The sequence below is a fragment of the Fopius arisanus genome, unplaced genomic scaffold (genome assembly GCF_000806365.1).
Source record: "Fopius arisanus strain USDA-PBARC FA_bdor unplaced genomic scaffold, ASM80636v1 scaffold00047, whole genome shotgun sequence".
In the NCBI taxonomy this organism is placed as follows: Eukaryota; Metazoa; Arthropoda; class Insecta; order Hymenoptera; family Braconidae; genus Fopius; species Fopius arisanus.
Window position 1 is genome coordinate 14,334 of NW_011887786.1, and position 24,019 is coordinate 38,352.

Sequence of the window (24,019 nt, forward strand, 5' to 3'; positions counted from 1 at the left end):
TAGTGGGAGCAAGGCAAGATATCTGGACCCCTCTCGAAAGGCCAGGAAACTGACTGTACAGCCTTCCGAACTCGACAACCGCCAAGCTTACGTGCCCGTCTTTCCCCACAGTAGATATTACCCTGACGGGGAACGGAAAAATCCGAATAAATAGGGGATGTTGATTAAAAACGCGAAATAACCACATCACTAACACAGCAGAAGCAAACGCCACCACCCACATGCCAGACTACGCCCCACAGACTCTCTTCAACCTGACCTCACTTTTCCGCGGCATCGATGAATACGAAGAGCAGTTAAAAATCGGAGTGTCAAACCCTGTATCTGTTTCTCTTATTTTTCGCAACATATCAAAGGAGAATGATTACTACTCCACGACTACCCAAATACGCGTCGAAGAACCGGCGACCCCCTAAAAAATAATTAGTGTTGCACATTCATTTCTATTATTGTATTTATTTTTCTCCCGATGGGTATACCGATATATTGCTGGGAAAAGATTCAGTAAGGTTCTGGACACCAAGGCCAGATCAACCCCAAAACCAGAGCCATCAGAACCTCTTGGTTCAAATAGTATAGACCAAGCAGAAGGCCCCCTACGGCATGGAGGACCACGATCCTCACACATAGTATCAAGTATCCCCTTGCCGTTTACCTTTTCATCCCTGAACTCCACCCCTGAACATAACTCCCCTGCCGACGCTCCTATTGAGGGATACTATTCCCTGCGTAGGCCGCCTCCCGCGTACGGGCAACTCCCATCACTTCCAATAGCAACCACCAGCCGGGAAAAACTGACGCCACAACCACTACGGTTAAGATTTTTTTTTATATATATTCGGAAAATTGTGGTGTAACCACAAAAAAAGGGGCCTTGGGAAATCCCATACAATAGCAAAGAATGTCGCTATGACCGGCCTTACTGCCGATTCTGCGAAGTGACCACAATAAAAGAGACCACCTAGCAGGTATTCAAGTGGCCGTCATTATGACCTGAAAGGCGTTAAGGAGTGACCATCAAGGCGACAATACCTGGAAACCACGAATCATCTAAAAAGAAGCCACACAATTGCTGAAAGGCACAGCTAAGGAGATCCTTTTCATACTAGTGAATTTTGGGGACCAATAACTTAAACAACCCTCCAATGGTAACCGCAGATGGGAGCTGCCCCAAAGAATTAAAAATGTCGGCAATTCAGGGATCCACCACCTCAACCACGGGTTTGCCGATATCGACAAAGAAAAAGGCAGGCCAATAGGGGGTACATCTGCTCCGAGTGCCTCTCCCCATTGGTTACAGCGGGTTGGCCGGGACCATGACGTCACCTGCACCCCATACCTAACGAAAGTTATGAGATGGCTTCCAGGAATTGGCACAATTCACCAGATGATTTCTTGTTGTCCAAACAAGGGGACATCTCCAGCCTCAAAGGGTCCACTCCATTTGACACGCGAGGCTTCTAATGAACAATACTCATCCATCGTCAAAGGAGGTGTCAAATTTATGGGCCATGAACGTCAAAAAGATGCGTAAACTTGCCACTTTTACCATTAGAAGACTATTAATTAGAGAGAGGCCAATGCGCGCTCGTCCCGTCTTTCTCTCAAAAACTTCTCCCGCACCTGGGGAAATGAGGGGTAGTAGCAGGGTGGGGGAACATGGCCTAGAAACATCCCTTTTGAATACATTGTTAATCATATGAAGATTCCTCCCACCATACCGCAAAAAACGTTCGATGACGAAATCTCAAAATGCCAACGGCTGTAGGGGAATCACGCCCGCACAGTATATAAAGGGCGGTTTTTCGCCAAATAAAGGCAGTCTAAATTAAATCTTCGACTCGTGATCTTCAAGTGGTATCCTGCTCGTCACCCAGTTCAACCCTCCAGGCCCAGTCTTCAGGAGAGCAACTCTGCAGGTCCACCGTCTGACGTCACCACTGGGGCACAGTCCGAGCGTACAACTCGACTCTTCTCGCAACCCCAGATCGAGTGCGCAGCTTTAATCACTACCAACGAGTCCAAAGTAAAATTTCGACTCTTGGTCATTAACGAGGGGCCCTGTTTACTAATAGAGTTGACCCTTCAAGATCTGTCTGTTGGGAAGCAGCTCTGCAGCATCGCCCACTCTCATCGCTAATACATCGAGTGGACAACTCAATTTTCGACACTGCGTCAGATCGATCGCATTCCTGCAAACCAGCGCTGACCTGGTAAATCGCTCAGCGTTCAACTGAGTTCATTCAAAGCGTTCAGCCACGGATATTTTTGCAAGCCAGCACCGATCTGGTAAATTGCTCAGCGTACAACTGAGCTCATCCTGAGTGTACAACTCCGGGAATCCTCTCGTCAAGCCAGCACCGACCTGGTAAATTACGCAGCGTAAAGCTGAGTCTACCCCGAGTGTCCAAACTCCGGGATTTCTCTATACCTAGCGACACTATAGCTAGGGGACAACCAAGTTCTGCCCGAGTGAACAACTCAGGTCCATCGATACCACTAGCGCCTCCGGGGTCACATCATCATCACCACCAGTGCTGGAGAGGCGTGTTTGAGCAGTTTTCAACCCCATCAGTGCTAAAGGATCTAGCATACTTTTGGAGTTTTCTCCGGAATTCACTGCGAAGGGGAAACACGAAGAAACCACCCGTTCCCTGTTGCCGTTTAATTCTACAACCGTATGTCAGAAAACACACCAGCAACATTTACACTATTCCCTCCTACACTTTTCCTATCTACATCTGGTTTTTATCTTGGACTTTCTTCTATTCTGTATATCAAGTGAAGTGTAATGAATTTAAATTCTATTTTAAGGGAAACTCAAGGGTATCTTTCTCTTTGTGTGCTGTAACGAGATTTTTCTCGTTATTAGAGAAAACACTAGTAAAGTCACGAGGCCAAAGAAGCGACATCTAACGCCGGCTGAAATAGCCGAGCAAAGGATGAATAGAACATCGGACGACGGCCAGTCAGGCCGCTCCGAAGGTGAATTAGACAAATCACATAGTGGGAAGAAACGCGGTAGGGTGAGACCATGTTTCGGAACACTGTGATGGCGCTGACGATAGCTGTTTCCCAATTCGGAAATCTACCCAACTGTGTTAGAGAGTCCAGGGCCGACGTACAGGCGTTCCAACTGGGTGGTTCCGAAGGGCGCCGTCGACTTAGACCAGGGACCAACGGCTAGGTGAAAGGACTAGCGCCCCCGGGATCCCGTCGAGTTGATTGGTGGCTGTGGGGTAACGGATGACCCACAGTCGCTGAGATGCTCAGACTAGCGGGAGAAGGCCCTGGGAGATTTCAGGACAGTTCGCGTTGAGTGCTGGTCTCTGGTGCTGGTCAGTTGGTGGCAATAATCCCTGCCGGGGTTATGAGGGGTACGTGGTTCCAAGGAATTTTGGAATAGCGAGAGAAGAGGACACTGATGTGTCCCCGATCAGTGCAATGGATTACTTTGAGACTACGGACGAGAGTCCGAGGCTACAGAGGTCCATCTCTAGGGCGAAATCCATGGTGTTACGGTGGACTAAGGGCTGGGATTCAAGGTGTTTCCCGTCGGTCCGGTCGCACGCGCCTCCATGGGAAGTAACTCTAGTTTTGACTCGCGATGAGATTGCTATTACCGAGTTCTCGAGTTGGGGTAGACGTTAGGTGGGTGAGAAATGTCTCCGGATACCTACGTCGCACGTGCCTCGAGCAGTTCGGTGCCCTGCGGGGTGAGAAGGATTCGCAGGTAATCTGTGTCTTGTCTGGGGTTGAGCCACCCCAGAGGAGAGTGTACCACGTGCGAGGGATGGTCACATCCTTCCACGACAGTCTGGGGAATACGTTCCCCGAAAGATATCGTTGACGATGCCGTAAGCGCCGCAGAAGTTAGTGATTGAAGTTACTCGTACGTTGGTGAACCGCGCCTACTCTACCGTGTCATGCTGATGCTGGCTCGGCATTGTGATACCCGCCACCGAAAGTCCGAGGAGTTGACGACATTCCTTCGTGGCTGGTTTTCCGTCAGGTTTCCCAGAAAAACCTGGCTGGCGCCCAATCGTGAACGATAGAGGCGGCAGCCAGACTAGTTCGAGGAATATTCTGGGGTGTTGACCCGGAAAAAATTCCCTTACAGTGCTAATTCCGCATATTATTACCATTGTGTACTTCAGTGCTTAGTCCCACGGAATCGGCTCCCACTAAGTGAGATTTATAAGATCCTTTCTCCTCCGGACACTACTTGTCGTGAGTAGTTACGGGCAACTCATCTGAAGGGTTCACCTTTTACCCAATATTTTGAACTCCCTAGTGACTCAGTGTCCGTAACATTACTATTAGTTTAGTTATTAGTAAATTATTCTATCCGTGAATCTCTGACCACCTCAATTAGTGAAAATTTTGAGTTACTTTCTTTCTCTCTCTCTTCGAATTGGTACTCTTACTATACCAATAGTAAACGGTATTCCCTTGAGTATGAGGTTCAGTTCTTCTCTGTAAAGGATTCTGAAGTCAGGGAACTCGAATCGACCTTCCAAGGGCTTCTTGAGTAATGCAGCTGTCTCTGAGATTTTGAGGTCGTTAGGTGGTAGTAATTTTTCCAACCAAAATCCCAAATAACGTTAATTATCTCAGACGCACTCAGCAGTCCCATTGGAATGTCGCTTTAAGCATAATCGATCCGCGATAATCCGAGAGCATATTTGTCATTTGAAATCTGGGAAGAATCGATAATTTCTAAAAATGGGGCCCACTACGCAGGAGCGAGGTAGAGAGAGAGCTACGTTTCGCTGTTTGGTCAGCGGTGAGGAAAAATTCAAGGTGAAAAAGTAGAACCCCTTCAAAAATCGAAAACTCGAAATCTACTGAGCGAATTCCGGAAAACCCTGACAATTTCGCTCGGGAGATTATTTCCCACAATTCTATGAAGTACATGAGTATACATAATTCAACACACCATGCTAACTAATAGTCGTATGGAATTTTTGTAAGTATTTGTTGCATACCTGTTGCGCGTTGCCACTCAATGACCGCATCGATCGCACCATAAGGAAGCACCACTGGCTGTTACCGGCCGTGGAATATTCCAGCACTATTCTGCCGCAGAAATAATCCTTAAACGCCCAAAATTCCGCACGCATCAATCCTGCCACCGCTCTGAGGGAAATAACTCACCGAATACATTCCGAAAAACTTCTTCGAAACACTCTCAGGACCACTAAAACTTCCATGCCTCAGATAATTGCAACCCACGAAGAAAACTCACGGTTGATCTCCTTGGTCCCTTCGTCTTTTTCTTCAGGAGCATCCTGAAGACTGCTCTGTGTTTCTAGAGTGGTGGGATATCCTGGTCCGATTTCTCGTCTCTCATTGTTAACGCGCATGTGGACTTCATCGCGGTTCATGCGTAACTGATTTTGGAGGTCAGTATTCCGTGACGCCATACGGAGTTCTACGCGGCAGATTAAATTCAAATTTGAATTAATTCTCCATCCCCAAAATCAATTTCAGGACTTATTTTTTCATAGACAGGTCTTCTAGCTTCTATGGATTGACAGACCTAAATTTCCCACCTTAAAATGTATTAATTTGTCCTCTAACCCGTAAACAGTCAGTCTTGCAAGGGGGTAGGGGCGGGTAAAGACTGAATTTTATTACGTACGAGCTTCCACCCGTACCAATTAATCCCGGAAACCTTTTTTTCCGGAGTGTTAGCTTTTTATCCGGACCTAACCCTATCTTGAGAGCCTCAATTAAGCGGAATTTTTCTCTCCCGAAATTTTAATTTTTTGAATTTATTTAATGTCTAAAGCTGATTAGGCGGTGAGACCTTCTGCGAAAAATGAAATTTCCAACTGATTTCTCCTATTCATAATCCAGCCCGGAGGGGGACAATAATAAACTGCCCTAACCCTACTCAAAAACATTACACTCTCTGTCCAGTATTTCTAATTGTGTAAAAAACCTGAGCCAAGTGAAAATTTCGCTCAATTGATTCCGTAAAAAACTCGTGTTTTGCCAAAATATGGTGTTCTTAGAAATTTTGAAAAACTCGGAAAATGTAAATGAAAACGCCAAGAAAAGTAATACGACTCGATTGAAAGGATTCAATAATGAAAATAAAAAAATCACCAGAGGCAGGACCAACTTACTTGGAGCGGTTTTCCCAAGAACTGTACTTCTTTTCCTGTTTCCCTGGTACAATCCAACGGTTTGAATACACTGATGGCAACATCTCAACGCCAATTGGACCAGGTTAGGTTGGATCGAACTTCTGTCAACTTAGTGACTTCAATGTAACCGAAAGATACTAGAAATCGGGAAAATATTGAAATGAACCTGTTGCCATGGGCGTATTTTTGCCAATATTAATCGAAAAGAGGAAAGACTTATGTCAATTGAAAAATTTTGAGGGCGATTCATGTAGTGTAACTGGTGTTTGTATTTTATGGATTAAATACGACCAGGAGGTAGTGGAAGGGGTAGTTGTGTCGTGTATAGATACATCGTAGCTCTCGGCCTTATTTGTTGGATAGAGACGAAACCTTTACTTGGGCGATACGCTACCGCGTATCTCGATAGGGATCCGTCAATGCTCGTTACAGCTTCATCATCAGAAGTCGATGAGATGGTCAGTAGTTAACAGTGAAAGTACCTACACATGGGGTCCCGCTTAGCAGCGGCTGTTTGTCTGCGAAAGTTTCGTCAAAGGCATAGGTAAACATTAAGTCGTCACATACATAACGATACAGAAACAAATACAATACAAAATACCTACGGAATATACAGACTCGGCGCTCGTCGACTTCTCCTGTGAGTCACACCCAATTAACAGGGTTCTCAGCATCTCCAATCAACCGACTTATTTCACTGACAGTCTGCCAACGTGCTCAGCTCAGCTAGCCGCTACAGCTGCCAGTACACGCCTCCCACACCGACGAGCTGCCTCCAAGGGCAGCGAAAGCATTGTCTGCCATCACTCCTAGAATGACGGCACTGAGCGCCTCTCGATCATACTACCCATACCACTCAAAACCCACCACAACAAAACATCATCATCAAATATGTTGTTATTATGCTTTTTACAACACTTTGTTCTTGTATTTATTACTATTTTTTGGAGAAATCTGTATTAATCAACATTCGTTCAGAATTCATTTTTTAACCGGAATAAGTGGTTCGTTTTTCTCTTCATACAAATTATTATCATCACCTTTCATAGTGTAATTCAACAGTTTATTCTACCCATGACATTCCCAACTTTCATTCCTTCCATCTTTCGCGAAATCGAACAATATCTCATTCTCTCGGAAGTCACTTTTCATCTCCGTTATTTTGCAGACTTATCAAATAGTAAAAAAAAAATAAAAAAATAATACTAAAAAAAATAGTAAAGTTTACTTTTGGGAAATACTTTCATACCATATTTTTTGATTGATCACGTTGGAGGAGTAGGCAATCAGAAATGTTGAACAAATTGTGCTGCTGCAAAGCGTCTTCAATCGTAATTCATATTTTATTGGATATTTTCATAGTAGAATAAAAGATACAAATTTAGATATATGTACACAGAAAACATATGGAGTCTCAGAGTGAGGATAGTTCATGCTTCCAGCACGTGATTTAGGTAGGCAATGTAGCATATAGCTAGTCGCAGGATTTCGATTTTTGAGAGCTTCTTGTCTGGTGGTAGCGTTGGTAGAAGCTTCCGAAGTTCGGCAAATGCGAGGTTGAAGGCTTCGACTCGAACTCTTTCCCTGGATCAATTGATTGAGATTTTCAGTTTCAAAATATCAATAAAGAAATTAAATAATGACTAAATTTCCCTTAGAATATTTCATACAATACAATAAGTGCGTCAAGCATCGACAACAAACACAATGAGAACGATTTAGTGTAACCGATGCATGTAGTGCTCAGTAGCTAATACCACCTGCCTTTATTTTCCGTGATGAAATAATAAAAAGAAATGTTTATTATCTTCGATCGACGTATTTATTCCAACCATTGACGTACGAAGAAAGAATGGATATTCGTTCTCAGAAATATCGATAAAAATACTCCAATGTTTCTCGACCGTCTTCATTTAAGAATCCAGTGCTACAATTGAAAGCCTTCCCATTTTTTTAAATGTGATAGTGACAAATGCGTCAAATCATATACTGTGTGACGTAATTTCGCAAGGTTCATAGAAAATGCTGTTCCATCACGCCGCCCAGTAGTACCATCCAAACTGAGATCGACGTGAGGCACGAGGTCAATAAAGTCGGAATGACTACAAATAAAAATCCTTCAATTCCGGCTTCTAATATCACCAGCAGCACCGCACATAGAGACTAAATTATCTAGAAGAAAAGCTGATATGGGATACTACTGGGTTCAACTAAATTCGGATAAAATTCCAAACTCAAATCGAAGATGACAAAATTGAATTAATCATTTGGATTCGATATAAAAAATAATTAAATATGAAAAATATAAACAAAATCTTTTTTGCGGTAATGTTGCGCTAGATACTGAAATCCAGACCTAATACTTACAATGATCTCACATTCCTTAAATCCAAATGAATAAAACCGATATTCTGAAATTAAGTTAAAATAAGAAAAGTTAAAGATATTGAATTTCTATTGGAGGATTAAGTAGAAATACTTCATCATTCAAAATTGAGCCAAGAAAAATCAATACTAAAATCAGAAATTACAGAAAATACGCCATGTTCAATCTAACGACTCGAAACAACACAATAGCGCGAAATATTGATTAGTTCACGATATTGTCTATACGGAAAATGTGAAACAAAACGAAACGAAGTGGAATGAGAATAAGTTTAAACTCAATATTTCCTCTAAAATAAAGATAATCCAATGGGGAGAGTCAAAAAATTAAAATTCAGGGAATTCTCAATTTCACCATTGCCTGTGTGATAAGTTACAATACCCAGAAATTCAAAGACCAGAGACTCACCGGTGAAACAATAGGACAGATAGTATTTCTTGACTTGGATGCTCAACGCATCGATTTCATACACAAATTTACTGGATGTGTGCCGGTAACGGAACAAAGAATGATCAAATTTGGACGGCCATAGCGCTCGCCCGAGACAACATAAGAAACTTCCAGAAACTAAAATATTATGATCGAAATTCTAAAATGTAGCATGGCTTGCGTATAGACTGCTCGCAAAGGGGTGACAAACGAAAGTGCGTGGTCAATTCCCACCAAACGGAAGTGATTTCTAAAACCCGTGAACATGATGTCAATAGGTGATGAACGCGTCAAATAAATAGATTGGTCTCAGTGACTTACCCAATCGCCAGTGACATTTTGAGAGGCATGCGATACATATGATGCGCGCCACTCATATCCGGCGATAGGGTTGCATATTGTCCTGATCTAATATCGCGAAAATGATTTCTCAGTGTATTCTAAATTCCACATTTTTTCACGCCGCGCTCATCAAAATTACGGGATTATTGTTATACATTTTTCGGACCGTTTCATATTTATTTTCCCTTACCGATCAGAAACATGAGTTGACCTTCGCCGTAAATCAGTTAAACCGACGACCGGACCGTGGTGCCCTCATCTTAAAAGGATATACTCATTTCTCGCTGCATTTAATCCCCACCGATGGAGAACCTTTACGGAGTTTCAGCCAATCAACGGCAATTCAGGAAGATCTTCGTTCAAATATATGAAACTAAATTAATAAAATGACGGCATTATCTCTCTTCTAACTTCTGCCATGGAAGATAACTTCTGGTTGGATGAAAATCTGCTAAAATTACGTAAGCAACCGAGGAACTGATCATGCGGCAAAAATACCTTGTTTCAGTTTAACAGATCTCTCTACATTCATTGTCATATAAACAATTTTGAAGGAATCCCTTGGTTGAATATTATTGGCCATTTTTTGAAGTGTAGATGGTATGTGATAGTAGGTGATTGTTAGAAAGGCAGGCAAGTTCAAAAAGGTTACGATTATTGACGTAGAAATACTCGCTAAATCAGCCATCAATATTATGGATCTCCTTACAGACGCGTTCCGCAAACAGTCAGTTGCTGTTCAAGTTAGTGAAGGGGATGACAATCTCGACACCTCTCGAGCCAGCTTTCATCTTCAACAAGGATAACGTGGGCACAGGCGAGTTTGAAAATACTCTGTCTGAATTTCCATGATCAAGAACATTGCCCATCAATAAGAATTCATTCCTAATGGAGGATTACAATATAAAATATCCAGAATTCCGATCAAAAAAAGGTTTCATCCGGTAGGAAACATTAATGAAGCCGAACTGCAAGTAAGCAAGGTTTCCGGAGATTCAACATTGGTGTTTTTGGCAAGGTATGTCCGCTATTTGAAGATATTCTTGCCAAAATGGTTAGCTGTACTTCGACATTCAGAGTACCAGGCTCTTCTCGTTTAGGATTCCATGTGTTTCATATGGGTTTGCTCATATCAGATCCATCTTCCGTAAATATGGAAGGCACTTAAATAATGGTTTCTCAAGTGGCAAGATTCCCTGATTCACCTGGAGAGTTATCTTTAACACATTGAAAGATAACCGACGACAGTGCATGAACTACCTATAACTTATTTGATTTCTACATAAGACAGTGTGAGCTAAGATACGATAAGATAATACGTTTATTGTTTAGGAGCTTAAACAAAATGAAAAGAAGGACAAACAAATGAAAATCACAAAACCAACATGGTATTATATGAAATGAAATAAACAGCAGAGTAAAAAGAAGAAGAGTTATACTCATGCGGAGATACAGCTTAAAAGAAAAAGGAAGTTATGTAATGCCAACACGATGATAGGGCTCTCTCCTCAGAAGCCAGCGTCTCAGGTGAATCTTAAAAGCTATGGCTGAAGGAATCAAAGGAAGTCGCTCGCCGTGCATAGGTGGCCAACCCTCCATGAGCGATTCTCTCCTGCAAGATTGTCTCTCACAAAGGTCAGGTCCACTATAGAGCTTGCTCCTCCTTTTGAGGACTTGCGTTCTTCACCGCTGTTCAGAAGGACCAGGCCGAGAGAAGCCCAGCTAAGCTCCCAGGTGTTTAAATCCCCACGATAGCCATACGGCAGTTTCTGATGCGCTCAACGATGCTATTCTAAATCTCGGGCCCGGCAGCTGCTAAAGTAGCCCTATAAGTCTCCGTGCAGAATTTACGGAGTAGCAAAGCCGGCTGTGCTTTGCACGTAAAATTATATCCGGTATTATCCTGTTGTGCTCCCCACCTATTCCACAGTCTTTTCTAACGATCTCCTGTGACGTCATAGGATGTGGAACGCTTTAGAATGCTCTCTCTCTCATCCATCCGATGAAGGACTCAGCCCGATTCTCAGGTTGTCTCTCTCCTTTTTCGAGTTGGAGATTCAGGTAGATCCTCGGTAGTTTCTTGTCCCCCTTGCAGGTTTGAGAAGTTCTCGTGGAACATTTTTCCTCGGTACTGAGACCATCAATACAAAAGAAGTCTGCTCGAAACATAAATATTTTGTGATTTCAACTATCCTGGCCGATACATTGGTGACCCGAGTCGACATCGGTTTTCTATCTGCAAGTGCGTAAAGTTTCTTCCGCGTGCTCTCTTTAATAATATGGGTAATTCTGAAAATACAGGTGCCATGGCAGCAGTTTCTGTTTCTTCAATCACCATTCGAAGCTTTCCCAATTGCATGAACAAGATTGCTTCCCGCTTCGCTGAGTTTGCAGCAGAATTCCGTACTAAGACAATTTTCACTCAGTGGAACGACTTCCAGGACACGATGTCGCTGATTGATCCGCATGTGGTCGCAGAAGTTCGCGATATAGTTATCAATTAATACCGTCCTGCCGCTACACCGTATTAATCATTGAGGAAAGGATTTGTTGAGCGTTTCACCAAGTCGAAAAATGGTCATCTTCGTCTGTTGTTCGACCCGGAGAAACGTTAGTAGATAAACAAGGCCGGTTCTGAACATAGGGATCTGTAGGGGCGGTGCGGGGCGGGAGACGGGTGAGGTTGCGGGCAGAGCAATGTAGAAATCTGTCAAGTCCTCAGTCGGTAATGTAGGGGGGAATCTTCTTTGTCGGCCCCCGCGGTGGTAATGTTCACGGCTCCATTATGGACCAAAATGGCGGGGGGGGGGGGGGGGGGGGGGGTATCCACCATGTGATATCTGACGTGGAATATCCACCATATGATATCTCATATCTAATATCTCATTTCTGATGTGTAATATCTAATATTTCATAGCTGACAATCCTAGTTGCTAAAATTTTCAGATGTTCTATTGCCGGTGATTTTTTTTTTCTTTTCTGCCACGTCAATGATGATAATTACAACAAATTAATTCATGATTTTGAAATTTCGTCTTCAGAATCATCATGAGTAGTAGAAACTAATAATGAGAAACATGATTTTTTTTTTTTTCTTATCAAATCGGAGGAATGATTTCAGAATCGAGACTTCTCTCTCTCTCATTGAGATTGAAGCGCGAACTGGTCCACCGCTCACGTGGCCGCGTCTGTTTACCAGTGAGCACGTACGCGCCGTATAAACAAAACACTCGGCCTCTTGGATGCGCAGTGAATCGTTTTCGAAGTGGAATGAATATTCCACCATAGTCTTCAATAGATGATACCATGCAACATAAGATAGGTTTAATAATTTGCAATGATCTTTCGTTTTGGGTTTTGCATTGAATGCTCATGACATTGAACAAAACAGAAATTAATTGTGCACTTTTGTACTGAATGTTCCCAGTTTAAATAGACTATCAATTACTTTATTTAATTAGATAACAATTAATGATACGAAAACAGACACGAATCAATTTAATTTTTCAATAAAATTTCCTACGACTCAGTGATTTTCGAATGCTTTCTGTGTGTTTGTGTTTACCGATGAGCACGTACGCGTCACATAAACCTTGGTATTGACCTCGCTGCGATCATGACATAGAGATGGAAAAGTTCATGTGGACAAGTGCAAGAGTCATTCACCTCATCAGCTGAGATGGTGAAATTCGAACTTGCATGGATAATGATTTATTGGAATGTAGGTATAAAGAATTTCTCCGAAAAATTTGACCGTTACGAATGTGGGTGCTTTTCTAGGAATCAATAATAATTTCCGAGAATAAATATTCAGTTGTAACGAAATTTGGATAGACTGGTGGAGGGGATGAGGTGATATAAATCGCGAATATTTAGGGAGAACTTTAGTTGTAATCATGGAGAATCTCTCACCAGAAGACATACGCTATTTGAATAGTACTCCACCCTACTGTCCCGAATTTGAGGACATAGTGGGGAAGCATTTTGGTGATGTTCCACCGGAAAATATCTGGAGTGTTGTCAGTGATGTGCAATTTTCGGAGAGGAATTATGCTGCTGTGAGAGAGAAGAACGAGGAAGATGCTGCAGATGACTCACTCCTACCATTATCGATCCACATTACGAAAAAGCTGGCGGTTATTCTTGATTGCATTGAAGAATTAATAGTGAGAGTGGATGATGATTTTGTGCGAGATCGTTGGGTTAGTTCATGGAGCAGTGGATCCAAGAGAAAAAGGGGGCCAAATCTGTACGAGAAAAGTCCAGCAGCCCCCATGCTAGGCATTCTACATGAACACAAACTCGGTGTAAACATAATGTTTGAATCATTGAAAACCGAGGCAGACTCGGCTCTTGCTCATGATGTCGTTGATGAGAAACAAAAAGATTTTCTTTCCCAATAATTATTGTTTATTTATTCAGTTGAATGATTAGATTTATTTTTTAAATAAGTTTCTTGACGCTGCCGGTGAGTAAGCTATATTCGATGATTCGATCGTGTAAGATCAAGCAGTAGGCTGCGGTATTGGCGTCGAAGATCTGCGATGATTTAAACTCCAGACGAATGTCCACAGGGCCGGTTTTCAAGAACTCGTTCTGCTTGGAGCAATCGATGACGATGAGGGGTACTGTTTTCAAGTAGTCCGCTCTGCTGAATAGCGGTTCAGGCTCTTTATGGTAATAGGAGGCTTGGAAGCTGGTGTACATATTGTAGAGAAGAGCAGATTGGTTGTGTTCAGTGTCCAAATTCAGATTTTCATATGGAAAACTTTGCGAACTCAAGAATAATTTGATTTCTGGAATATTACAATGATCGAATGCACTGACATCCTTCAAAGCCTCATTTTTTCTAGCTACTTGAATGTCGGGAATGACGTAACGCGGTTTCTCCAATTGCGTTGAGCATTTCAAAGTCCAGACATGCTTCGTTGTGCTCGGCAGCAGAGGAAACTCGTACAATTCCCAAGAGCGAAAGGTAATCGGCACCACCGTGTCTTTTGAAATCTGATTGAGAAGCTGGACTTTTCGAGTGTCAGCAGGTTTAATGTAGGGTAGTATCCAATCGATCTTGGTGATTGTGATTTTAAATTGCTCAGCTTGTAGCCCATCATTGGCTTCGAATATAGCATTAAAGTCACTGTGTGAACGTGTTAGGATTAACTCATGCTTTGCATTCACAACAACTCTTTGATAGTCTTCAGCTAATCCTAAAATCATGCTCAGGGGAATGGATACATTAAAATATTCTGCCTCATCAGTTATTTTCTTCTCATTGTCAATTCTCCAGCACGCATTTTCCATGAGATATTTCTGGCTAGGACTCTGAGAGATGTAATGCTTCATTAATGTTGTCAAGCCAACATTTTTACACCTATCAATTTACACTGAATTTAATTCATAGCGTATTTGCTCGAACAAATGAAAGATGGCATTATTCACAAGTTGTGTATTTGCACCTAGTGTATTATCGGCTTTAGTTAATCTACCACAAATGTGCAATGAACTCTTGTCCAGAAATGCGGATTTTGTCATTGTTGTTGAAGGAAGATGATGCAAATGGTTGGAGCGAATGAATCTCATAATGAGCAATCGACTCATCGAAGATTATCCGCTTCTGAATGTTCAGGATCTCTTCCATAGCAGATGACAGTAACAGCAGGCGATAAAGACACAGCACACCCTCACTTTCCTGTTTTTCCGGGAATTCTTAGTCCCAGAGTACGCAGGAACTTGATGTTCTGCGATGTCAGCTTCGTGAGATGCACTCGACGACTGTTCGCTTGCAGGCATGAGTCCTCACTTTTATAACTGCGACCGACTTTCCTCCCCTCAAACACAATAAGCATTATTCAATGAGCTCTTATATGAAGTCGTATTGTGATGACTTCGCCACGGAAATTCACAGGGCCATTGTCTTGATCGACAATTCTCAATTGCAGATGGTCTATTGATCGCACCACGATTGGCAAGTAAATGACCTGAGCAGGTGTTTCAATGATCTTATATCCAGGTGGAATGCTTGGGAAGAATTCGTGAATTCGATGCACACGTCGATTGTTAATGTAGGCTACTGCAGTTAGATCACACTCAATACGTAGAGAGTTCACATGAATGATATTTGGAGGCGTGGCAGATTCGTAGAATGTTGAATATGCTAGAACTTGTCCTTGAAAACCAAGCAATTGCCCAATGGAGTCCAACGGCCTGAAATTTAACACTACATCCTTGGGTACTTCAAACACCGTCTTGCGCGTCTGATCATTTGCCCGTAACGTGACGGGAATTTTATACACTGATAATTGATCTTTCGAAAAATTTTCAATATCAGTAATTTCATAGCTTCCAGTTGGTATAGTCAATTGTATCACCAATCCGTTTTTTTCAACTTAAAATTTATTTCACCCTTCGTCGATATTAGGAATTGAATTGTAGGTGAGAAATTGAACAAGCCCCACACTATACACTATCTCTGCTGATAATTCAATCGGTGGGAAATAGCAGGCCCCTAGTATAGAAGATCGGCCCGACAGGGTCAAGGTAAATGAATCACTCATGATAGTCAACACTCAACTGATATAATTGTGAACTTTTTGCAGCTTTATATCATTTCACCAGCTAGAAATTTCAAACATAAATGCCGACAGATAGAAGTATCATAGTCTTGATAATTTTCAGGATTATATTTAACAACACTACCGCCACCGAAGTAATTAATCAACTGTTGAGGTGGACGCAAATTGCCATAGCTATCAAAATAGATCACTTCATGATTGTTCTTTTTATATGCAGCCCAATGTGTGCCGGGACCATCTTTATCATCAAGATTCACTATAGCTGATTCACATTTCCAGGGTCCAACTTAAGGCAACGCATTTTTCATATAATCTCCGCGAAAATGTGGAATATTCATGATGCTGACATACTGCATCAAATTACCATCAGTGAGAGCTCGGTGCGGTAGTTTCACAAGTTTTTTGGATTCAAATGTAAACCCAGGCCAGACTTATAGGGTTTTAAGTATATTCCCTTGCCGAGAGCGAGGTATTCCATGGTGCGATTGTGACGTTTACTCTCTTCCAGTTCGGCTCTGGCATGGAGGAGTGTTGGAAAACCTAGTCAAAACATCGATTATGTGAGGTTAACGCGATGAAAGGTGACCCCCTGGGGGAGGGGGGGGGGGGGAGGGCACTCAAGCAGTCATCATCATGCGGGCTTCCGAAAGGTCAAGAAATGATCATCAAAAGGACAACACCTGGGAATCACAAAACATATAGAGGAGCCATACAAATTGCTCCAAGGCATAACTAAAGAGATCCTTTTGACTTCCTTTCTTCTCTCAATTGAACATGGGGGCACCAATATAAACAACCCTCCAATGGTAAACACAGATGAGAATAGACTCAAAGAAATAAGATGTGGGCAATTCAGAAATTGACTGCCTCAACCATGGGTTTGTCGATATCGACAAAAGAAATAACAGACCAATAAGGGGGTTGTAAGAGTATTTTTCCCGGGTCAACACCCCGGGATATTCCTGGCTGCCGCCTCTATCGTTCACGATTGGTCGCCACCCAGGGTTTTCTGGAAAACCTGACGGAAAACCTGCCGCGAAGGAATTTCCTCAACTCCGCGGACGTTCGGTGGCGGGTCTCACAATGCCGAGCCAGCATCAGCATGACACGGTAGAGTAGGCGAGGTTCACCAACGTACGAGTAACTTCAATCACTAACTTCTGCTGTACTTACGGCATCGTCAACGATATCTTTCGGGGAACGTATCCCCCAGACTCTCGTGGAAGGATCTGAACATCCCTCGCACGTGGTACTCTCTCCTCTGGGGTGGCTCAACCCCAGACAAGACACAGATTCCCTGCGTGTCCTTCGCACCCCGCAGGGCGCCGAACTGCTTGAGGCAGATGCGACGTAGGTATCCGGAGACCTTTCTCACCCACCTAACGTCCACCCCAACTCGAGAGCTCGGTAATAGCAATCTCATCGCGAGTCAAAACTACAGTGACTTCCCATGGAGGCACGTGCAACCGAACCGACGGGAAACGCCTTGAATCCTAGCCCTTAGTCCGCCCCAACACCATGGATTTCGCCCTAGAGATGGATCTCTGTAGCCTCGGACTCTCGTCCGTAGCCTCAAAGTAATCCATTGCACTGATCGTGGACACATAAGTGTCCCCTTCTCTCGCTATTCCAAGATTCCTTGGAACCACGTACCCTTCATAATCCCGGCAAGGATTATTGTCACCAACTGATTCCCAGCTCCTAAAACGTTCGCTCGAGACCAGCACTCAACGCGAACTGTCCTTAAATCTACCAGGGCCTTCTCCCCCTAGTCTGAGCATCTCAACGACAGTGGGTCATCCGTTACCCCACAGCCACCAATCAACTCGACGGGATCCCGGGGGCGCTAGTCCTTTCACCTAGCCGTTGGTCCCTGGTCTAAGTCGACGGCGCCCTTCGGAACGACACAATTGGAACGCCTATACGTCCGCCCTGGACTCCCTAACACAGCTGGGTGGATTTCCGAATTGGGAAACAGCTATCGTCAGCGCCATCACAGTGTTCCGAAACATGGTCTCACCCTACCACGTTTCTTCCCACTATTTGATTGGTCAAATTCACCTCCGGAGCGGCCTGATTGGCCATCGTCCGATGTTCTACTCACCTTTCGCTCGGCTATTTCAGCCGGCGTTAGATGTCGTTCCCTTCACCTAGTGACTTTACTAGTGTTTACACTAGTAACGAGACAAATCTCGTTACAGGGTACATCTGGCACGAGTATGTCCCCCCATTGGTTACAGGGGGTTGGCTTGAGCCAGGATGTCATCGACACCCCATGCCCAATGAAAGTTATGAGATGGCTTTCAGGAATTGGCACGATTCACCAGATGATTTTTAGTTGTCGAAACAAGGGGATACCTCCATCCTCAAAGGATCCACTCCGCTTGACACACCAGTTTTCTAATGAACAATAGTCATCCATCGTCAAAGCAGACGTCTAGTTTATGGGCCGTGAGCGTCAGAAAAATACATAAACATGCCAGTTTTGACATTAGAAGAAAATTAATTACAGAGAGGCCAACGATCGATCGTCCCGTCTTTCTCTCAAAACCCTCTCCCACACCTGTGGAAACAGGGGGTGATACTAGAGAGAGGGTACATCGTCCAGAAACATCCCTTTTGAATACATCGTCAAACATATGAAGATACCTCCCTCCTTATCTCAAAAAACGGCGGGTGACTAAGAATCAAAAAATCAACGGACGTAGGGGAATCACGCCCGAACAGTATATAAAGGACGGTTTTTCGCCAGATCGAGGCAGTCTAAATTAAATCTTCGACTCCTAATCATCTTCAAGTGGTATCCTACTCTTCAACCAGTCGACTCTCCAAAATCAGTCTTCAAGGGGGAAACTCTGCAGGACCACCCTCTGACGTCACCACTGGGTCACCGTTCGAGCATTAAACACAACTTCCAACCTCAGATTGAGTGTGCAACTTTGACCAACGAGTCCAAAGTAAAATTTGGACTCTTGGTATTCAACGAGGGGCCTTGCTCATCATTAAAGCTCATCCTTCAAGATCCGTCTGTTGGAGGCCAGCTTTTGCAAGCCCAATTCATCACTGCTCATAGCCTGACTGCACTACTAGTTCACCCGAACTTCTCAGCCGAGGTTTTTCTGCAAGCCAGCAACGACTTGGTGATTTTTCGTAGTAATTGACTGAGGTTACCCCGAGCTTCTCAGCCGAGGGTTTTCTGCAAGCCAGCAACGACCTGGTTATTTTTCTCAGTAACGGACTGAGGTTACCCCGAGCTTCTCAGCCGAGGTTTTTCTGCAAGCCAGCAACAACCTGGTGATTTTTCTCAGTAATTGACTGAGGTTACCCCGAGCTTCTCAGCCGAGGGTTTTCTGCAAGCCAGCAACGACCTGGTTATTTTTCTCAGTACCTGACTGAGGTTACCCCGAGCTTCTCAGCCGAGGTCTTTCTGTAAGCCAGCAACGACCTGGTGATTTTCTCAGTACCTGACTGAGGTTACCCCGAGCTTCTCAGCCGAGGTCTTTCTGTAAGCCAGCAACGACCTGGTGATTTTCTCAGTATCTGACTGAGTTCAACTCGGGCATCCAGCCCAGGCCATTTCTGCTGAGCACCAGAAACCTGCATCTAGACCCAGTGGTCAACCGAGTTTTACTTAAACTCAGACCCACTGTCACCAGCAACACCTCCAGAGCCACCCTATCAGCTTCACCACCATCCAGGATGCGTGTTCGGGGATCTTCAGCTCCTTCAGTGCTAAAGCATCTGGCACATCTTTGGAGTTCTCCGGAATCCGCTACGTAGAGAAGAGCCACCTAGAGATCACCCACTCATCCCTACACCGTAGTTTTCTTCAACCGTAAGTCAGAAAAAACACACCAACAACATATACACTATTCTTCCCTACACTTTTTCTGCCCCTATTCCGCATTTCTGTATATTCTGTATTTCAAGTGAAGTGCGATAAATTTTAAATTTTATTTAAAGGGAACTCAAGGGTATCTTTCTCTTTGTGTGCTAATTCCTCACTTAATAACCATTGTGCAGTTCAGTGCTTAGTCCCACGCAATAAGCCCCCTATATTGAGCGAGATTTATAAGATTTTTCCTCCTCTGGACACTACCTGTCGTTGCTAGTTACGGTCAAGTTACCTGAAAGGTTCACCTTTTATCCTATATTTTGGCCTACCTGGTGATCCAGTTTCCGCAACAGAAAAAGTTTGGCGCCCGAACAGGGATTTCATTGTTATAAAACGGGAAAATGGTCGGAACGCGTAGCGGAGAGAAGGGAGATCTGAATGAAAAAATTCTCCACACACCTTCTAACACAGATTCAAAAAAAGATAAATCTACAGTCGCTAAAAGAAAAGTGAAGAAATCCGCTAAACTCCCTACAATGGAAGAAGAAAGTCATGACGGACAATATTTTGCGACGTCCGATAGTGAAAATAACGAATTTAGTAATAAGATCGCGACATCAACGCTCGCGTTACATGTCACTTCAGATCTTGACACTGTAGAGGATGAACCTTTAATTGGAGCATCGCGAGCTACACCAATTTCAAGCACCGGTACTATGTCAAAAAGTAAAGGCAAACAAGTCACGTTAGGATCAGAATGGTTAGTAAAATACAAAAAATTTCTATCGCGAATACGGGAGCGCAAAGACATCCCAGCGGAACAACTATCGGCGATTAAAGATTTTATTCAAAACGATTCATCCGCCGTCATGATTTTTCATCAAACCGGAATTTTAGCGGACATTTACGCCTTATTAAAAAAACATTTTCCTCAACAAACGTGCGGAACAGAATTTCACGCCACAAGTGTAGGCCCAAGCCATTCCAGCAATTTACCCGTAGATATTTCTGCGGAATTTGAAGGGCTAGAAACTATAATTAATAATTCCGGGTTTACCGAGACAAACCGAATTCACGAATTAAATCCAAAACGCGACCGGGTGAGATTCGCGGATGAATCCATTTTGCCTAACGAAAACGGAAAACATAAGTGCTCGGAGCATGAAAATAATGTCAACCGAGAATTCGATATATTTAAAAACTACTTTCCCACAAACACAGGTGACAGTTTTCTAACACCTGTCTCAAAAACCAGAAATATGTTACAACGCCCTGAAACATACGATAATTACGCATTCCCAACTTATGCCGGCTGGCCAATTCGAAATAACCCTTATGCACTTCCCAGAAAACCACCGGTAACAAATGCGGTAGAAACGGGGCAACAATCTCAATTTTTACCCCAATACACTGGCCTACTTTTCGGAAATCAGGCAAAAGGCGGTCCTACTGACCCATCTTTTAAAGGGGACGTACAGCGGGAGACATTCCAGCCAATGGGATTAACTTCAACGCCGTACACTATTATGCAAGGGACGACGGTCACCCTGCAGGTCGCTCTTTCAGCAATCCCAATATTTGAGGGAGACCCCTCCTGCTTCACCGAATTTTCCGACGGGTGCGAAGAAGCAAAAAATATGGTGGATCCCAACATGGAGTCCAATTTAACTAAATTAGTAAGAAATAAATTACGCGGCCCAGCCAAGAACGCTATTCAAGGCAGACAGTTTAATTCAATGAAGGATTTAGTAACATTTTTACAAAATCGATTCGCTCCCATCGAGTCCCTTGCGCAATTGCAGGGAAAACTCGGACGCCTAATACAGGAAAAATACGCACCCGTGGTCGTATACGGGAATAGGGCACGCCAATTAATGATCAGCATTCTAAATACATACTCAAGGCACGGCGGCTCCCAACGAAGTTTTAAGGTTGATACTGAACAAGAAACAATTAGATGTTTCATCCGTGGAGTAAGAACCGGAATTAAAATTAACAGCCATGGATGTCTGAACTTAGATGCCGCGATTCATGAAGCGATCGAAGCAGAAAAAGAGCAACAGACACGGGACGAATTACACGCTAATGCCTTCATAAACTGCTGGCCGCAGCCACATGAAAATATTAATCTTAAAAAACAGAATCAATTCAAAGGACCGGAAAATCCAAGAGTCAACGTAACGCAAGAACGAAAATTCTGCGATTTTTGTAAACGGCCAAATCATACCGAGGCCTTTTGTTGGATGAAAAATGGCTATCCCATACCTTTAATATCCGGATACTGTAAATTTAAAGAGCACTCATCTCAAGAATGTAGAAAAAAGAAATACGAGGACAATAGGCGTTAGCAAGAATTGAAAGCCGAACCCAGCATCTCGGGAAACGAGCCTCGCCCCAGCGCGCGTTCAGAGGAAAAAATGGATCACTGCGAATCAATCGACCGAGAAAATTACTCTCTTTACAATGTAAATGCCAAAACATGTAATACATCCACCATCATTTTAAGAAGACGCGACCAAACGACTCCTTTTACTCTCATGATTGATGCGGGTGCGGAAATAAATTCAATTAAAAAGGGTCCTTTAAAACCGGATGATATAATTGACGGATCAAGAAAGATTCAAATAAACGGAATAGCTTCGACCGGTCGAATTACCGAAGGGATAGTCACACTGCCACTTTTCGACCAACCGACACAATTTCACGTCGTAGGCAGGAACTTGACTACCCTACAAGACGGAATTCTAGAAACTGCTTTTCTTGCTTCACGTTCAGCAAAAATAGATTACGACACAAAAAAAACTACAATTAGAAGATATGGAAGTCGATTTTCAGACGCAGGATATAATCATATTACCTCCTCGAAGCAAGAAGCAAATATTCTTGAGTCTCGCGAGCAAATCTCCATCATCCGGCTATTTTCCGAGGTTGCCGCTCGGTTATAAGGTATTCATAGGAGAGGCGTTAGTTTCAAATTGTAATGGACGAATTTTCTTGACCGCAATTAATACGGACTCCAACACCGTACTTATTAAATGCTCTCCAGTGACTCTAGAAGACTACGATGATGCCAGGAAAAACCAGATAGCATATCCCGTAGCTCGCGCCACCCCATCTCATGACATCCAAGGACGCGCAGAAAAGCTAAAAAATCTGCTCAGACTCGATCATGTCAATAATGAGGAAAAAGGGGAAATTTTCTCTCTAATAACCGAAACGCAGGACGTTTTTCACATACCCGGGGAATTTCTCGGCTCCACCCAAGTGATGAGTCATAAAATTATCACGACAGACCCAGCATCAATCAATACGAAACAATATCGGTTTCCGCCGGTTCATAAAGGAATTAATCACCAAGTGAACGAAATTCTGGATTCAGAAATAGTCGCGCCCTCCAAATCTCCGTACAATTCTCCATTATGGATAGTACCGAAGAAAAATGATTCCCAGGGAAATAAACGCAGGCGATTAGTCATAGATGTTCGAGCCTTAAATCTAAAAACCGTCGGTGATGCCTACCCCCTCCCACAAATAAATGAAATCCTGGATCAATTAGGCGGTGCAAGATATTTTTTAGTGTTTGATCTAGCGTCTGGCTTCCACCAAATTCCTATGGACACAGAAGATAAAGTAAAATCCGCATTTTCAACTTCCTACGGCCATTACGAATATAATCGCATGCCCTTCGGATTGAAAAACGCGCCAGCAACCTTTCAGAGATTGGTGGACCAAACGCTAACCGGACTGCAGGGCCAAGAAATGCTCGTGTATCTTGATGACGTGGTAATCTACGCAAAATCATTACGAGAGCATAGAGAGAAATTTATGAAGCTGGTAGAACGACTGCGCGCCGCTAATTTAAAGTTACAACCGGATAAATGCGAGTTATTGAAGAAGGAAGTTGGTTACCTCGGACATATCATTAGCGAAACCGGGGTTTGCCCGAATCCCGATAAAATTAAAGCTGTGGAAAAATTCCTGACTCCAAAGAACTCCAAGAATATTAAACAATTCCTCGGACTCGCTGACTATTACCGTCGTTTCATCGAGGGTTTCTCAAAAATAGCCCGGCCTCTAACTACCCTATTGAAAAATGATGTGCCATTTGAATGGGGGGCTGAACAGGAGGAAGCTTTCGACACGCTTCGCAAACGACTAATAGAAGAGCCGATTTCACAATACCCAGACTTTAGTCAGCCATTTATCGTAACGACCGATGCCTCTCACTATGCCATAGGGGCGGTGCTAAGCCAGGGGATCATCGGGAAGGACCTGCCTATCTCTTATGCCTCAAGAATTT

At 43.4% G+C, this 24,019-nt stretch overlaps 1 protein-coding gene across 1 annotated transcript in view; it reads right to left on the bottom strand.

Annotated features, from left to right (window-relative positions):
* Nucleotides 1-7,585: 7,585 nt before the first annotated feature.
* The window catches only part of HLH4C (Helix loop helix protein 4C), a 48,993-nt gene continuing 32,559 nt past the window's right edge, over nucleotides 7,586-24,019 (bottom strand). The window contains exon 2 of the mRNA XM_011306436.1: nucleotides 7,586-7,739. Within this exon, the coding sequence (XP_011304738.1) occupies nucleotides 7,586-7,739 (154 nt within the window). The remainder of the gene's footprint in view (nucleotides 7,740-24,019) is intronic.